At 38.1% G+C, this 19,687-nt stretch overlaps 1 protein-coding gene across 1 annotated transcript in view; it reads left to right on the top strand.

The window, feature by feature from the left end:
* The window catches only part of LOC145671553 (cyclin-D1-binding protein 1 homolog), a 47,162-nt gene extending 45,126 nt beyond the window's left edge, over nt 1–2,036 (top strand). The window contains exon 6 of the mRNA XM_081740742.1: nt 1,197–2,036. Coding sequence (XP_081596868.1) covers nt 1,197–1,367 — 171 coding nt within the window. The 3' untranslated portion in view covers nt 1,368–2,036. The remainder of the gene's footprint in view (nt 1–1,196) is intronic.
* Nucleotides 2,037–19,687: the final 17,651 nt, after the last annotated feature.

The raw sequence follows: 19,687 nt of genomic DNA, 5'->3' as shown, positions 1-19,687 counted from the left end.
ATGATGGAATTTCTTTAGCAAATTGGAGCCTACCAGCATTAAGCAATTTTGGCACCTGAGCATTATAAGGCAATCTCACCCCGTTCCCGTTTGAAGTTTCTGTGGAGTGAGGAGCTGCACAGGATGGAAGGAACCTTAAGAGGCCTTATCACTGCGAAATTAAAATACCGTTAATTTTACAGTAATTATGTGATATCATCAAATAGATAAAAGGTAATCAAAATGTGGAACAAGATCGCTTTAGAGAATATTATTTTATATGAGGTACCGTTATCACGAGTCACCTAGTAGCTTTCCGTTGGCAACCATTTAGAAACGCGAAAATAAATACCGATTTTCTAAACGGCTGGAAATCGAAAGAAGATAAGTAAGTCGTGATAACGGTATCTCATATAAAATAATATTGTTTAGGGAGCTGTTCCACTTTTTGATTATCTCTTATCTAGTTGAAGTTACTGCATAATTACTGTAAAATTAGCGGTATTTTAATTTCGCAGTGATAAGACCTCTTAACTGCTTTCTGTTTAAAACTCTAAAACCGTCTAAGTAAATCACAAAAATTCAAGGTACAAGGTACGAGACTGGTCTTACTTGAATTGGGTAACCCTATCATTTATCAGTAAAGAATAAACTGTAGGCTTCCATGTATCAGTATATTTTACGAATTTCAGAGCAACCTACTTTTAGTATTTGTCAGTAGATTTGCTTTCGAGTAAAGGAGTAAAATAAAAACAAGAAGAATTATTTTTTTAAAAAGTCGTCATAAAATCTGTTACTGACAACGGAGAAGTTAGTTAGTTTACTTCTTATTTCTGTGTCACATTATCTGAGAAATATCTATCGATTTTCTTGTTACTTCATAGCTAAGTTTCCTTATAGGAAAAATTTCAGTTGAAAATTAAATGGCTAGAATGTGCGGGACTTAAGCCGAAAGAATGAATCCTAACATGAACAGTGGATGACTCTTAAGGGAGCAGATTGGGTAGGGTAATGGTCAGCTTAACTGCATGATAAGTCTGATACCTGGTTTGGATTCCTAGCTTTTTCACTGTTTGGATTTTCAGTAGGTATCCCATATTTTTAATTTTTATGTACTCACATTCGTATTTATTTATTCTGATTGCGATAGTATTAAGTCATAAGCAAAATTAGAATAGCAAATTTTATTATTGTAAAAAAATATATGTACTTTACAGGCAAAAGTAGTGGTTGAGAGAATGCAGTCAATCCTGAAGCTTCTTGAGAACGGCCATTATGTCACCGAGGAAGATCACAATTGGATTCATTTCCTGATGAATGCCGTCGATCATAATAACAACAAGTTGCAACCGTTGCTCAGTCCTGAAACAGATTCAGGTAGCGAATGATCTTGTGCTACAAAGTGAGACCTTAATGAGACTGAAGTACTTTACTTGTTTTTGTTTAAAATATTAACTCTTTACATGTTGTTGTGTTCTTAAAACAGTTTGTTCTGTAAATGAAGAGTATTCTATGTATCGAAGAAGAAAACAAAAGGCCATTATTTTTGTCAAAGACAAAGCAAACAAACGTTGTACATTTTGTATTCTATTGTATAAACAGAGATTTCTGTAAGTTGCCTATGTAGCAGTTTTTTACATTCCTTAATAAAACTACGTCAAGGAATAGCTTAAAATGTTTCTGTATTAGCCCTAGAATAATTTTTGTATTTATTTAATAAATTTCTAGTGTTGCGTACATTTGAGATTTATCTTTTAGTAGGATCGATTTAAAAAAAAAAAAAAATGGAAATAAATTTTTAGTTTCCCATCACACGTTTATACCCTTTAGGCTAAAAGAAATGGATGGTTAATGAAAGTAAATTGTTGACAGAACTTGTAAAATGATAATGTGGAAGGAAACGCGAGAATACCAGGAAAAACCACAGATAAGGTTAACTTGAGTAAGTTGAATACGTTCTCGGTTATCCAGTATGTAGATGAGGATGGAAAATACGAATGTAGTGGGCATAATTGTATCATGTATTCAGAAAATAAGGGTAGTATGGCTTCATTGTTGTATCAAAATGGATAAGTATCTGAAGGCTCGATTCGCGCTAATCTTTTGTTTCCAGTCACAAATTATGTAAGACCACGCATTTTGTCTTTTTATGATTGCTTCTTGGATGCATATACAGTAAGTGCAAATAAAATATGCATTCCTTCAATGTGCGATTGTAGCTATTATTAATTATATGCAGTCAAACACCTGTGGTTCAGTGAGAGATGAGAGATTTCTGTTATGAACAGTAATAATTGTGATGTACGCTCTTTAAAGGCATCTGACATTTTCAGGGTGCGAGGTATGGGCACATTTGTAGACCAGTTCCTGTAACCGGATTTTTTATCAATCCAGTGGTTTGCAACAATATACTTTATTGAACCCCCACGACATAGCGATATACTATACCCTGTTCAGCGTAAGCTCTAAACTCCGATAAACAAAATATTTGTATCCTTCCGCTTGTCATAAATACGATTGGCTAGTGATGTATCACTCCCACTTCCCACGGGGAGAAGCAAATTATACACGTGCGTTTTGATAATAGTCTCGTGTTGTCCAGATACTTACAGCAGCAACAGAAAAAAAAAAAAACTCGAAAGATTAAAAAAGAAAAAGTATTTGAATTTCGCTCGTAAACAATTGTTGCTTAGTGAGTAAAGGTTTACCTTGTTGGTGTTTCACCACAACACTCGCGGAATAGAGCCATAACACTACGGGATTCATGTCAGCCATCTTTCAGACTTTAAAAGCAGAACACCCGTCCACAGTTGAGTTGGCACCATAATTACTGCGCATTCTTAGTATTTATTTCTATTGTTTCATTAGCCACGCTCGATTGCAGTATTATTAGATAATCCGTATTATATTTTTGTCATTTATAATAATATAGCAGTTTTATGTGAAGCTTCATAGTAAAAGTAATAATCCAATCACATGAACTATTTTGCGGAGGAGTACAAGTGTCGGTAGGACAACAGCAAACCAGCGAGATTTAGTTTCACGTGGCAGTTTAGAGCTTACGCCGAACAATGTTTAGTTTGATTGTTTAAATGTAAGTCTATATGTTTCTATAAAAATAATAACTATGTAGTGATAAGCATTGCTACTGGTGAAGGCGCTGACTAATACAAGTCTGACTCAAAATTGCTGATAACTAATTATTAAGTGTTTCGCGACTCTTAAATTCGAAAATTTCACGACACACCGATTTGGAATCACTTTTATAATCTAATATCTATCAATAGTGTTGTGAAGTTGTCTTCGCACTGGAAGGTCATAATGCGTGGGATGTGGTCACGTTGAAATTATCCGTTTAGTGTCATAAAATTCTCGTGGCTAATTGCATAGCATTTTTGCCCTTGGTATCTGAGATCCTGTTTTGATCTCCGTTCGTAATAAATATTCGGATCCCATGTGAAGCGTACGATTATTTCATATAAATAACATTGATATTAGAAGGGACGTTAACGTCCAATCAAAACAAATCAAAATCTAGTAATGGTATACGTTTATCTGAGGAGAATACTGCATATGGATGGTTTATGGTACGGCTTTATGGCTTAAATGAAGAATTCTAAGTAAGTAGAGGGCACGGTGGCTCAGTGGTAGAGCGCTTACTTTTTCATTTCACATTCACATAACCACTTATGCTGTTCGTACAAGTTGAGATTAAACTTCCTTGTAAATGTTCGTTTCTGACTTCTAATTACTTGCATTATATTGAGAGTCAGAATCGGTCTTCCGATGTCTTTCACAAGTAGATTTGCTTCTGAAGTTCTTTTCGAAAACGGCTAATTCAACAGAGACGTTACAGAATTCATTGCTACTGCATTGCTAGTTCACGTATATCAGGGACAGACACGTAATTATGCAATTACAGCAACAATATTGCAATGAACAACGAAGACCGGCACACACACACACACACAAACAAACAAACATACAACACTACAAAGTCCGTTACCCGCTTTAAAATCTCTCTCCTTCCCCAACTAACACCCTTTTTCTAAAAACTGCCCTCCAATTTTCTCATTCACCCATGCACACATGAAAAGGAAAAACATTGTGTCTATGCTGCCAAATTTCTACTTATTCAGATACGAGTCTATTAAATATCGATACCCTCAATTTGTGTTCACTCTTCATGGGGTGGCCTTTACTGTCTTCATAGCTGCCTTGACGTTACTTGGTTGACAGAACCAATAGTTATGACCACTTGGCAATCTCGCTTTTAGGCAAGGCGCAAGTTTTCTCTCTTTCTCTGTAGCGACTTGGTTACGGTACGCAACATTGTCACGAAGGAACCGACTATTCCCCTTCAGGCGAGAACCGTGTCAACCAATACTGCAGAGGGAGGGACGGTGGTGAAATTCCAGTTCCAAAGCGTTATGTTTTGGAAAGGCTGTTTTTGTTTGGTAGATTTGTTTGCAAAAGATGTGCAAGCATATGGATCCTTATGAGGCAGTGCATGGCGTGATAACCCCCCTCTTACTGCGCAACACCCGCAATGGCCCAGAAGCTGTTAAAGCTGGGGAGTTTGGCAAACTATCAAGCAGAAAGCAACTAGCCAGCCCCGTTTCAAACGCACTTGTTTAAGAAATGATGATGATAAAATGAAAAGTGATTTAGCACAAATAAAAAATGAAAATATAGGAAGGAGGTTTGTACAAACATGCAAACATTAAGAGAAACCGCCACTGATATATATATATATATATATATATATATAAAAGTTGAAAGTTAGTTTGAAAAAAAAAATCACTTTTGAAGTTAAAGGCTTTAAAGAAAAAATAAGACATTTTTTTCTAGATTGGTTTTCTTGGTATCCTACTTCCTAAAGAAGTTTGATGCTTGAGTGTGTCATTCTTTCCTTATGGGTCTTCAAACATTGTACTCGAAAATGAGCTTTATTCAACCTAAGGGCCCCCATCAAGGGGGGTAAGGTGGGGCGCTTGCCCCCCAACAAGAAATTGTACTTCAGAATATCGAAAACCCAATAGAATTTTTACATTAGTTCTAGCAAAATTTGAAACTATATTTGAAACGTCGCTTATACTTGCCCCCCTTGGAAACTACAACATGGGCGCCCTTGAATACATTTCACATATGTTGAACGTGTTTTCCGTGGCGGGAGAAAGGATTCAAAGATAATTGTTTTTTATTATTATTATTATTTGTTGTGCCACTTGTAACCCCCCTCCTATGTTGTTGCAGCGTAGTATATTCGATTTCACAAACACTGTCGAAATGAATGATTTGACAAGAACTGTACATAGCGAAACAATAACATCTTCAAACAGCAGACACTACTTTCAGTAAAGGCCGACAGCTTGGCGCAGCGGTGTCGATTCTAAGAAATCCAAAGTAAGTGCTGCATATACTGTTACCCTTTCATTACCGCTTTAAAAGAGTAACATATATGCGTAAAATCCAATAACACTCATTGTCTGGGAAAAGTTCGCAAATAACATGGCCCGCTGAAAAACAATACTATCTTCCCCTCTACTCTTTCTTCTACATACCAGGTTTCCATTTGTCGATTCAGCTTCCCTAGTAGGCCTACTATGAAACTATCTTCTTCTATGAAAGAATGGAAAAAGATTACGCAATTGACGCTAGTTTACAAGAATATAAACAAAAAATGTCAGTAGAAAACACGTTATAAAATTTACTTTCTGAAGCTCGTTTTACGCTCCTTTGACTGTGGCGCCCCGGGCAGTTGCCCGACCCTTGATCTGCCCCTGTATAGAATGAAAAAATCTCATATGTTGGGAAGAACAGAAAGGAGTAAAATACCCGACATACAATCCTGAACTTACAGTATGTTTTCTTTGCACTGTTTACTCAACATTGAAGATATAGACTATTCAGTGAAATCGACATGCACCAAATGGTGTTATGACTCCATCTTCAAAAACAAATATAATGTAAATGGCATAGCAAATTATGAGTTATGCAAGATGGGTTCTTTTAAGTGATTGAACAGTAGTGTCTTGCGGTATGTTGAAAACGTAAAAACAGATTGCAAAAGCAACGCTTATCTGCTAAACAAATGTTTAGAATGTGTTTGGAAATGGTTACTGCTAATTAAGTGATTATCAAAAGATGGTAACAGGTAGTGTGCTGCCATCTACTGTGCACATAAACATAACAAGCCAAACTTGGTGGTACAATTACAAAATCACTGCCTTATATTGCTAATTTAACATAATTTCGGGAAGTAGGCAAAATATTATCAACTAAGGGTGCCTCCACCGCAACAAAAGGAAAAAAATAACATTTGATCGTCCTATCGACATTCATATCTACGAAGTGTATTTCAATCTCGGACCGAGCGGGAGCTCATGTGGTTCGGATTCCACGTTAATCACTAGGTCCACGCAGCGGCGGATCCAGGATATGATCAAGGGAGGGGCTGAACCATATTTTGCCGTTTTATCCAGTGTAAAGCAGGATTGAAGTCCATTTTATCCAGTGTATATCTGAGCGGCAAGAGGGGGCTATAGCCTCCCCTTGGACCCGCCACTGGGTACACGTCTCATATAGCCTCGCTGCTGAAAGGGATGCTAAACTAAAATCAACTCAACTCAATCTCGGACCGAGCACGTATAGGGGTCGGGTATGGACTTTGGGTTTGAGAATGTAGCAATTAAACTTAATTCACTCACATTCAGGAAAATACTCACTCAGGAAATTCAGAGCATTCCCCCTCATTTTCAATGATCAAACTACTAGCCACAGGTATCTCGTATAAGATTTCCCTTGCAGCGGCGTAGATAAGATTTTCAACTAGGGTGGATAAGATTATTAAGTGTCTTTTACATTTTTTTTTCTATTCAGCAATATTCTAACGCTCCACTCCAAGTATGCAAAAGGTACAATCCCACTTGAGACAGGCGATACATTTAGGTTCTAGCAGCGAGTTTTTAACCAATTTACAAATTGTTCATATCTTATCAACAATAAATATTTTAGAGAACACGTTATATATAATTGTTTTTATATTTAAGCAATATGAGTTTGACAGCGTCATGGCCGAACACATGAAAAGAACCATGGAAAGACAAAATAAATACCACCATTACTAAGGAAAAGATGTCCAAAATGAAATTATTCCAATTCTTAGTGAGTAAATTGAAAGCAAAATACTGTTTGTTGAGAGCTGCAACATATTATACTATAATACTAAATTGTACACCAGAGTTGTATTTCTGGTACAGAGCAACTGACAACCATCGTTTTGTACACATTATATACAGTAATGAAAAATGCCTTGTAAAAATTTGCGAACACTTTTTTGGTTTCGTACCAGTAACAGACACCACTCATCTAGGACTGACAGAAGTAATAATTAAACAGCTAAAGGAAATGAACTTCATATCGAAGACAAGAAGGGCCAAAGATATGACAATGGTTCCAATATGAAAAGCAAACATTCAGATATTCAGAAGAGAATATCAGAAGTAAATTCCCAAGCCTTGTATGTTCCTTTACTAAACTTTGTCGTTAACGATGCAACCAGAACACCTCAGTCCACCGTTTCATTTTTTTTTTGTATAGTTAAAAAGAAGTTTATGATTTCTTTTCTGCGTCCACACGGTGGGAGAGCCGAATTATGCTCTAACTCCACTTAGATATCAAATAGGAGAGGTTTATGATACCATACTTCAAATAAGTAATGACAATAGTACAGACAGAATGGTCACCTGCGATTCTCTATGTATAGCAAACCAGCTACGTGGCTTTACTTTCTTTGCTCACTCATTATCTGGTATGACTTTTCACTCCACATAAACATACTAAGCAAAAGTCTCCAAAGCATTGATTCTCATGTTTCGGATGCAGTCGGATTTCTTCAAAATATATCTAAATACTTTGAGAGGAGCAGAAATTATGTAAAGTTTCAACCTTACTTAGTTGATGCGATGGAGTTGGCATCACCATTAGATATGGTGGATGATCCACGGATGGGTAATACAATGCAAACTCGAAGTTGAAAGAAGAAGAGACAGTTTCAGTACGAGGCACAGGATGAAACTATTTAAGATCCACGAACAAGATACAAGATCGATTTTTATTACAAAGTTTTAAGACGTGATTGTGTTAACTTTAAGAGAAAGGTTTGGGCAACTTAAACATCACAGCGAGTATTTCGATTTCATTTACGATATAAGTAATCTGAAAGATATGTCACCTGAACTTTTGTCTGAAAAGTGCCTGCATTTTAATACACGAAGAATCGAAAGATACCAACCCCAGTGATTTGAAAGACGAACTGAAACTATTATCGGCTATAATTAAGCCTAAAAGTTCAACAAAAGAGACTAAAATTAATTAAGGAATATGACTTTGCTCCCAATGTCAGTGTTGCACTTATGATTTTGTTTACCTTACCAGTAACAGTGGCAAGTAGAGAAAGTTTTTCGAAACTTACTCTAAGCTTATTAAAAACTGTCTACGTTCTTCCATATCTGAAACACTCTTAAGTGGCCTAGTGATGATATCAATGGAACACGAATTGGCTGAAACATTGGGTTATGCGAATGTGATAAAGGAATTTGCTCATATCAAAGCAATAAAAGCTTTTTTTTTCAATTAAAGTATCTAAAATTTGTGTATTTCTATTGTGTTTTAGTACGCTTTAAGGCTTAGGCTAATCACTTACTTTTGCCGTAATATCTGATTCACTATATTATCTTCATGCTCCACATTATTGGAAACACCTTTTGATATAAAATAAGCTTAAAAATTAAAATTTTTAGTCGGACTAAAGCATATACGTATAGATATTTTAATTCTCTGTATGTCCTGCTATACATCACATACAGCGAAATCGATCATACTGAATATTGTGTCATGTATGGAGTCGTTTAAATGTTACGTAAACATTCGAGAGAGGTAGTTCAATTTTTTGTTTACTTCTCCTTTTCATACATGTTTTTAAATATGGTATCTTACTTTTTCTTAATACCTGAACGTTCTTTGTCAAAATAAGGTTTGCGAATTAAAGAGGCGGCATTTGAAAGTACCGCCCAGGGCGGCAAAACTGCTAGCGCCGACCCTGCTTACAACTAACACCTTTACACTTCTTCAGCTTATCCAGTAATGACTCACGCTTCACAATATCGCTCTTAATGTCGCTCGCTCGTACAGGCGGAAGTACAGAGATCCTCAAAAATTGGGACAGTATTTATGATAAGACTAGGTATTTCTTCATTTTTGCCGATCAACAGTTTTTGTTGTAAATGGAAGCCACGATATTTTGTATTTTCAGCGACAACATACTTTCTTCTGGAATTACTGTAGTACTGCAGTCAGTAAACTTTTATGAATGTGTGAGTATCCATAACATTGCTTTTTGTTTGAGTTAAAGGTAGAAATCCATGAAATTACCATGTCTGTCGAATTTGCTTCCCTGAATTGTCATTGTCATACTGTTTATTGTATTTCTTCTGGTGGTACATAAATAAAATGGGTGAACAGTTGCGATGATTTACGGGTAGAATCATGTTGACGGGGCTTCTTTTATCCCAATTGATTGGTACGATACATCGATGGTGGAATTTTTTTTAGATTATTTCTCAGTAGAAAAAAGTGTCCGTAATAAGAGATGGTCACGTAGATGGTTATTCCGAACCATCTTTGGCAAAATTATGTTTCCAGCAACGAAACGCAAAAGTGCGAAAGATGATTATAACTGTTATGTCAATTATCGCAAAGTTTGCGTTGCGTTGGCGCAAACTCTTAAATAATGTGCCCAGTAGTCTCGCTAGACAAATTAGGCCTTATGCAGAGTCGTTTTGACGTATGATTAGCGTCATAGTAAAGACCTGACTACTGCAGGAAACATGTTAGTCGAGCTGTTTAGTATGGTTCTAATCACACGTCAGAACGACTCTGCATAAGGCCCATTAAAATAAACTTAGGCCTATGCACATATTAATAGGAAGCACGTAACAAATAAGGGAGACAAATGGTTGACTATGTTCATGTAGTCGTTGTGAAGCCTATTTTATGATGAGTTTTTGGTTTACCATACAAGATCTATCGTAAACAAAACTTATATAAATTAATTGTTTTGTAAATGCAACCTATCTATAACTTCGAATTACTATACCATCTCCATTTTCTCAGATATGATTGCCTTCCTCTGTATTTTCTTTCTTTCTTTCTTTCTTTCTTTCTTTCTTTCTTTCTTTCTTTCTTTCTTTGTTTGTTTCTTTCTTTCTTTCTTTCTTTCTTTCTTCTTCTTCTTCTTCTTTTGGAAAGAGAAAAATTAATGAAATGAATTTTATAGTTTAACGTTCCATGATTATGCCCTTTACGCTAAAGGAGACGTTCGACTAATGAAATTTAATAATTATGAAATGTGGTAGGAAACGGAAAAACCTCGAGAAAATCTGACACCATTGACCACCATAAATGCATGGCGTACGCTCGAACCAGGGACTCCTTATACCATACTTGAGCGCTTTATAGTCGTCCTTGCATTTCTTGAATTTTTCGCCTCTTACTTCGGCGCCCTGGGCCGTCGTCCCGCTCGCCCTCCTCCAAACGGCACGGTACTGAAACTAGTCCCCTCCTTCCACGTACTGAATTTGGTAGCTTTTCTACTAGGGATGGCCAGAACCGAACGGGTCCGGTTCTAGAAGATCCGGTTCCGGAACCGGTGTTTCGAATCCAGGTCTGGAATCGGTTCTTCGGATCCAGGTCTGGAGCCGGTTCTGAAAACAGAACCGGTTCCTCGAAACTTTGTGACCATCCCTACGCTAAACCCGAGCTGCTGGCAAGCTGTGAACAGTATGCTAGATGAAATGGTGGAAGCGACAGGCAGGCGCCCAGGCGGCGGCAGCTTATCTCATTTGGCTAAATAAACTGGGAAACTGGCAAACTCATTGGTTAAACAGGCAAACTGGCCAACTCATTTGGCTAAACACCCACTGGTAGACCAAAATTTTTTTCTGGGGGCACAAGCGGGTCTGGGCGGGGAAGGCACAAGCGCATGGTCCTCTTTGCATTATTTTTGAAGGTGAACTTTATGCCTCCTTTACGGGTCTTTGGGGGCTTTCGGATCCAGGTCTGGAACCGGTTCCTAAGATCCGGTTCTGGAACCGGGTATTCAGATCGAGATCTGGAACCGGTTCCTAAGATCCGGTTCTGGAACCGAGTTTTCAGATCCAGGTCTGGAACCGGTTCCTAGGATCCGGTTCTGGAACCGGGGTTTCGGATCCAGGTCCGGAACCGGTTCTGAAAACCGGATCTCCGAGAACCGGTACCTCGCGGAACCGGTTCCGCCGGAACCGGAACTTTCTGGCCATCCCTATTTTCTACTGCTGGAAACAGGCTTGGAACCTATCATCGGGAAGTGCTATGAATGCAGCAGTCGCGTTCCTCTAGCTCGCCTCTTGGGTGTGAAAGCGACTTCCTGGTATTTCTTGATTTTTGGGAAGAGGCAAAAATCTCTCGAGGCTATACCCGAAGAGTAGGGAGCTTGACAACAGATCAAAATTTGTGCTGTGATGAAAAGAACAACACGAGTTGCATGAGTGGAATCATTATCCAGTTTTCGGGACTTTGAAGTCTACAGAGCTGGTCATTTCGAACAAAAAGCGTCACGTAGACGACGGGAAATATCTGAAGAGAAGGCCTTTGTATATGTATACGTCCTTTCTATACATACTCATGCCCCGTGTTCATGCCTCGGCAATCGAACAACACAGTTAACATTGGTTTCATTTTGCTACGCACCTGGCGCTTTCCCTGGATCTTCGCGAGCTTTGTCAGACCATCCCAAGGTCAGATGTATCCACGGAGTCGATTGTGACCTTGTTTTCGCATCCTATCCTTACGCTCATGTCTTTAACATTTTAACCGCTCCGAGACTACAAAAGAGCAAACAACATAACCACTCCTCTGCAATAGAAGATGCTTCAAATTAAAGTAACGCCATCTCCAGGCTAAAGATATCGTGGATCCCTCTTCCATGACGCAAAATTTGAACAACCTAGGCAATGTAGTTTTTCCAAATACAAAGAAGATAGGATACTTTTTCGACAGGCCTCGTATTTTGCATGGAGTATTGTATTGTGCAAGGAAGAAACGAGGACATTACGAAAGAGCAATGACAAAAGACTGGAATCTCTCAAAAGGGAGTAGAGTGATAAAGCAATAAGGAATTTTTGCAAATGGTGGGGTAAGAGCAATATTGGAAACACAGTAGATGGAAATACACAAGTACACTATAAGCTAGGTATCGAATCCAGTTCCTAAGACTGGATTCATCTGACATCCATACATGATTTATTCTGCATGAAGTGTCCTTACAAATCAATAAAATGACTTACTGTGTGCAAAATGGTAGCATATTTTCGATGCCATATTTGAAATAGGAGAGCAATCTTATAAGTTATTAACTTGTTTACAATTAATTGCATACTCTGTATTATTTAACTCCATATATACACTTACCTCGACGTTCATCATTTTCTTTTCTTTCCAATTTCAAAATGACCCATATTTTTGGGACACCCCTATGTATAATTAAAATACGTGTAAGACAATAAACTATACTTTTTTGGTGATTTTCCTGTGTATATTCAGATAATAATAAAAAGTCAATAATTTTGTTAGATACATTAATATTTAAGAATAGTATTCCATCAATGTTTTGATTTTGTTCTCTACCAATCAATATAAAATTTTAATCCACTGTCTAGTATTCATTTGTTCAGGGGCGTCATTTAGGAGGGGCAGAAGGGGGTAATTGCCCCTCTAAGAGTTTAAGGAATACATATACTTTAATCGATTGTCTACTAATATACTAGTACAAAACATGGAAGTCTTGTGTCGGTGGTACTCTTGCCCCCCCTCAAGCGCAGTCTGAAATGACACCCCTGATTTTGTTATATTCTTCTGCAGAAATTTAACCAAATGGCTTTAGAAAAAATATTGAAAAATTTTACGTTCCAGTCCTATGTCCTGTAAACTACAGGAGGAAAAAGGACAGATTATAATGAGAATAGTGATTATGAAAGAATTGGCGGAATGAGAATGTGTGAGGAATCTCCGAGAAAACCCACGGACACTATATTAAGTGCCACAAACTCATGTGCCCTGGTATCGAATTAGGAATCCCTTGCACCATTCATGAGCGCTGTACTGAACCACCATGCTCCCCTCAGAAAATTTGTTTATACGTAGTCGGGTGGAGAGTTTTGCACTTTTGGTTGAAATTCGATGACGGCTAGTGCGGAAAAGGTGCCATTAGTGGCACCGACCTTACTGATTTTTTGTTGGATTTTTTTTTGGGACAACCCCTTATCCTGCCCCAACGGACTTAAAGTTTTTTAAGTGTTTGGTTAGGCAACACGCACAACACCAATGGCAGAAAAGCTACTTATATTTAGAGTTACCTGATGGCTAAGAAACTTGTAGCAATGCCAGTAAATGATTTTAAAATGTTTATGAGTCAAAGTACAGCCGTATTAGCTCAGTTGTTGGAATTAATGTCCAGATTTTGTTTGGAATGCCACGTTAACGATGATTATAGGTATAATCCTTGATATAACACGATTTTCTTTGTGCAACTCTTCGCTTATTTTGCTCTTTACGCAAAAAAAAAAAAAAAAAAAAAAAAAAAAACTCACCACGGGGTGGTGGTTGCACATCGAGTTCCGCCCACCCATCCACTCAGTTGGCATACGTTGACATTTGACCTTAGGTCACGTAGTTCTTCTTGGTCTCGAAGCGGGGCATTCTTGTTCTAGACTTCAGTTTGGATCTAACGTAGATATCTCTTGCGTTCTGGCCGACTTTTTCGACGCTGCCTCGGACACCAGCTTCATTGTAGTTCCACAGCTTGACTATGGCAAGCAGTGGCGTAGGGAAGGGGGGGCCGGAGGGGCCGGGCCCCCCCCCCCCAAAGAGGTCCGACAATGTACTTTGGTACTTTGATGTTTGTAATTTTTTATATATTTTTATGTTTATATATTTTCTTGTTTGTAATTTTTCTATATGTACCTATAACAGCACTTGGGCCCCCCCCCAAAAAACACACATCCTGGCTACGCTACTGATGGCAAGGGAATGTTGTTCTTAGAGTAGCTGAAGTTCGGATGTTTTCTTCAAGCTACTGATCCGTTATGTTTCGTGTGATTGGCGGCTCTGTTAGACATTTAGGCCAATTAATCATGTCGTTGTAATTTTCAGCTGTAAAGTTTAATTTCGGAACAATGAAGTCACGTGGGCGGCTTGATCTCGGAGTCTTCTGGCTGCGGCACTTTTTTATCCTTCTCCAGCCTAACGTTCGAATATGCGGATTTTCATCTGCTGTCATCGCTATCAGCAGGTTTTCATGATGAGCGTAGTATCCGTTTGTTTGTAGAACAGAATGAACTATGTGTTGTAGATTGTCTGGAAGAAAACGTGATAGCTTAACTATGCTAAACAGATGCATGGCGCCCATTTCGCACGAAGGATTTCGCTGTATTGAAAACCAAACGGGAGCGTATACTTTAACAATGTACTGGCAAAGTAGACACAAACTTGAACTAGGTTTATCAGATTGATGTAATGGTGAAGTATCCTACAGGCTAATGTAAGCCATCGTGAATGTGATAATTGTCCTGGTTTTTTGTTTTCTAGATCGGTAGTACACATTTCTGTAGCAACAGCCTTACAAATGTCAAAGAGATAATTCTGGTCGCTGCTTAAACCATCTGTTTTTTTTTTTCATTTCAGACACCCATTCAACGGGAATGGGTGTAAAAGAGACGATCGGTGAACGTTCACAATCCTTCAATTTCTTTCCAATGGGGCCGGTAAAAGCGTTGGGTCCGGTCGTCCCACCATCCAATTCGGTAACCAGGTGTCCAAATGGCAACTTCGTTGGTATGAAGAAGGCAAATGGAATGCTGCAGTTCCTTTCCTAGGGGATCTTTGTATCTGACTTATCACGCCGTTATCCCATCCTGTGTTCGTGGCTTCGCCATCGTTGCCGACTGCCTCAAGACTTGACACATCGCACTGGTTCTTCTCTAAAAGCTCCAATATAGAGTCGGCAATATCCTTGCTAGTGCCTGACTTAGGTGTGGCATGACCCAAGTATTCTGAACCGGGCTCCGATAGAACTGTGATATGTTTTTCTGTAACCTCTCATCTTCGTAGTTTGCTGTTAATTTTCTCTTGCGCAAGAGTTGCATCATTTTTTCCGTCGAAATAGATACTTATAATCGCCCGGCCTAGGTGAGCCTTTTCTTTCAGGATCTTCTCACCCAGTTTCTTTTCCTCTTCGTACCTTAGATCTGTCAACAACAAGATTTTTGTCCTCTGGCGTTATGAGTCTCGAGTCCTGAAGTACGGCAGAAGCGATCAAAGCAACCTGTCTGCCTGAAGCTCCAGTTCTAAACGCTGCCTCCGTTGTATTTTGAAGACATTTGCGCTTTAGGCTATGTTTCCTTCCTGGTCGCGCCTCGAAGTCAGATCTCGACGTGCTTCCCGATTCAACAGCTTCGCTGAATTCTCCTGACGACGCCAGTATCTTTGACCTGTGCCTATGCCTAATCCCACTAGTTGATGGACTTGCTTCAACACTTCCAGCGTCTTTCTTGGTTGTCTACCCCTTAAATCTGCTTACTTTACGGGAAAACATTTTGACAGAGATTTGCTTGTTCGGACGTCAATGTTACCAATGCTCATTTTCCGTTATGTTCTCTGGCCCAAAAGAAACTTGAATTCTCGTTTTGGAATCTTGCGTGTCCTCTCACAGTTGCAAACTTCGGCGGTTTTACATTTGCAAGACGCAATATCAAAAAGAGACTTTTCCGCGTGTGCAACAAAACCTGCACGAAGTGTTGCTTCTTGTTCTTGTCGACGGAAATGTTTTTCCTTGGTGCGACAGTTATTATAAAATATTTTCAGCATGTCAAAAACTCTCTATTCTGAAACCACAAGAATGCTTGCTTTACGCCAAATATGTACAACTCTTTGTCCAACTACTTTACAAATGTCAGTCACTGTTAATTTAGTTACACTTTCGTCACCACTTAAACCAGCGCTTCGAAACCAATGATAATGTCGCATAACGTCAGCGTACGTGGGTAACTGCACTTCACTCACTTCACTTGGAGTGCCAAATAAGCCTCATTTCACACTTCCCGCGTTGGTCTGCTATGAGGCTTTTTCTTCATCTTGCTTTCCATTGCTTCCGAACTTGGAAACCAAAGTATACAAAATGTCTCTGAATCGTATCGCACTAAGAAGACTGTAACTTTAGATACATAGCACAAACTCTCTGTCTTAACACAAACAGTAGCGGACTAAAACCGTTAAAGCTTAAGCTGCAATAAACTGTCCAGTTGGATTGGTTGGCCGAAGTACACAATATTTATACCACCGCCGAATTTCGAGCGAGAATATTCTAGAAACGTCGGCGTAGGTTCTGGAGCCAACGAGGCGAGCGGGAAGTGCGCGAATCTTCTGGACGAAGCCGAACGTTGCGACGACGCTCGAAGAGCGTGGCCAAAGTAAGCAACCACGAATTGTTTAGCCTGCCGCTAGATGACATTTGCTGTCGGTGTACATAACAAGCGAAGAGTTGCTAAAAACAAATCGTGTTATATCAAGAGCTATGCCTATAATCATCTTTAACGTGGCATTCCAAGCAAAATCTGGGCATTAATTCCAACAACTGAGCTAATATGGCAGTACTTTGACTCTTAAACATTTTAAAATTATTTACTGGCATTGCTACAAGTTTCTTTTAATAAAATAATTGTATTATAGCCAGTGTGTAAAAACGACCACAAGTAGCTTTTCTGTCATTGGTGTTGTGCGTGTTGTCTAAACACTTAAAAACCTTTAAGTCCGTTGGGGCAGGGTAAGGGGTTGTCCAAAAAAAAAAAAAAATCAGTAAGGTCGGTGCCACTAATGGCACCTTTTCCGCACTAGCCGTCAACGAATTTTCAACAAAAGTGCAAAACGCACCACCCTAATACGTAGACTAGCCTTTGGCAAGCAGGGGCCTCCGCCCCAGGCCCCCACGTTTTCTCGGTCTACGGCATCGCACTTCTTAAATTCAGAATTCTATCGAATTCCAATTTTCTTTTCCTATTTCAACTTTCTAAAAGATAAGATTTTGTATTCCAAGAAAACGGTCATTTAAATAACATGAGAATTTCTTCATCTCCCCTTTAGACCCCTTAAAAAGTAACAATATTCACTTTTGGCAATTTTCCTGTAGATTAGTCTCGGAAGGCTACAATCGTGCCAAATTTCATAACTCTAATGCTGCCGGAAGTGCCTAAACATTTTGGGGCGTAGAAGATGTCCCATATACATAACATGGTAAAAAATTTTCACTTCCCCATTAAGTCATTCTAGAGTTGAAAATTTTTATTTTTGTTGATCTAGTTAGGTAACGCTAACAAAAACGTTTAAACATACCGAATTTCACGTTTTTATGTTAAGTCCAAGTACCTAAATTTTAACATTGTATGCCCAGAAAAAGGTCCATTTAAATAACATGGTGAAATTCTTTATGCCCTCTTTAGACCCTCCAAAATTTAAAATATTCACTTTTGGCAATTTTCCTGTGGGTTAGTCTCGAAACGCCAAATTTCAACTTTCCACGTCAACCAGAATTACCCGTTATTTTATGTCAGTTCTTGTAGTTTTATATGTTATTGATTTCAAAATGGCTCATATTTTTAAGATATCCTTATGTTTAATAAAAATATATGTAAGAAAATAAGCTGTCATTTTTTTGGTGATGGCCCTGTTTATATTCAAATGATTAGAAAATAAATAATTTTGTTAGATGTATTATTATTTAAGAATGGTATTTCATCAATGTTTTGATTTTGTTCTCTACCAATCAACATAAAAGTTTAACCCACTGTCTAGTGTTCATTTTCGCACGAAGAACATTTTATATTCTTCTGCAAAAAAAATAACCAAATGGCTTTAAAAAATTGAAATTTTATGTCCCACTGTATGCCCTGTAAACTAAAGAAGGAGAGGGGGACAGTCGATGGATGAGAATAATGATTATGAAAGAACTGGGGGGGATGAGAATGTGTAAGGAATCTCTGAGTAAACCCACGGACACTATAGTAAGTGCCATAAACTTATGTGTCCTGGTATCGAATTAGGAATCCCTTGCACTATTGATGAACGCTGTACCACTGAACCACTATGCTCTCCTCAAAAAATGTATTAAGCTTCCATAAGACGCGCACCCAGAGATATTTGTTGGGGGGGGGGGGTATAATCTTAAGGTGGATTCAAGTTTTAGTAGAGGTCCAATAGTATAAGCTACTACGTCTATGTAGTATTAAATTGGTATTAGGCTATTATGGACCCGAAAAGGCGATAAGTAGTTGTAAAATACTTCCACCTATATTTTCAGGAAATAATGATAGATGATAGTCTTTATAAAAGAAAGAGTACAGATGAAGTGTAAGATCAAATTTTCATACTACATGAATCATTTCCCTCTTATACAATTGTAGTTTTATTGAGTAAGTGTACACATGTATATTGAGTTAGGAAAATGGGGGGGTCCAGACCCGGTGACTCCGTGGGTACGCCGCCCCTGAGCTGCATACGTAGATATCAAAATAAAATAGTTTTATTTATTTATTTTACATGACACGATTTTCACATCTTATTGGTATCTTTTCTTTTATATCCACTATAGAATAAGATAATAGAATCTCCGTTTCGTACATTTGAATACCGGTAGTAGTAGGCAATGTTACAGATATGTTGCGAGGTTTAAACACATTAAATTACCCTTTTACAATCACAAAGAAGTGCAAAGCCGATAACAAATGTGCTATAAACGCGTCTTTGACTGAAATGTCCAGGTGATTCTACCGTGAATAACAGGGACGAAACAAAAAAAAAAAAAAAGAATGTAATTAAGATTTTTTTATTAAAAAAAGGAAAAAAACGATGAAGTAATTAATTATAAAAAAGGCGAACAACACAATTTAAAGCCTTGTACTTCGAAGAGAACCGAGATCTACATGTTCGCCTAATTAATGATTTTGTGGTTTAGTAGTTAGTGGGAATTACTACACTTCCTTCTATTGGTGCGAGACAAGTGCTTTGCCATTTTTGTTAATTTGTTTACAACGGCACAGGCAGAGGAACACATCAAGTGAAGAGGAAAAAAAAAAAAGCCATGTCAAAAGAGAGAGAGAGAGAGATAAATAACAAGGCTGATTAAATGACTCTCTTCTCGAACAAGGGGGGGGGGGGATAATCGAGGAGTGAATGGAGCGTAAATGAACGGGAACAAGGGGTTAAAGCGATTGTAAATGTGTATGTGTGTATAAAGGAATGAGAGAGAGGACAAAATCAATTCGATCAAAATGACGCATTTTTATCTGCATTTTACTGCAATGGTTCATCTTTCAGCTCTCGTTTGTAGAATAAAATATAATAAAATGAAAAATGTACCACTTAACAAAATAAATAGAGAGAAAACCCAAAACATTTTAGGAAAGCAGTTGTTCTTTCTTAATAATCTAAATCTTCGCACTTTGAAATGTACTCTAAATTACAGTATGAAAAAGATGTTTCAACATGTAAATATATTCTATACTCATTGTTGATACAAAGAACATGCTTGAAATTGATGGACATACTAATCCCATAGAAT

This window comes from Thermobia domestica, chromosome 2 (assembly GCF_964235325.1).
Source record: "Thermobia domestica chromosome 2, izTheDome1.hap1.1, whole genome shotgun sequence".
NCBI classification, from domain to species: Eukaryota; Metazoa; Arthropoda; class Insecta; order Zygentoma; family Lepismatidae; genus Thermobia; species Thermobia domestica.
Note: the sequence above shows the minus strand (reverse complement) of the source record. Positions and strands in the feature narration are given on the sequence as shown.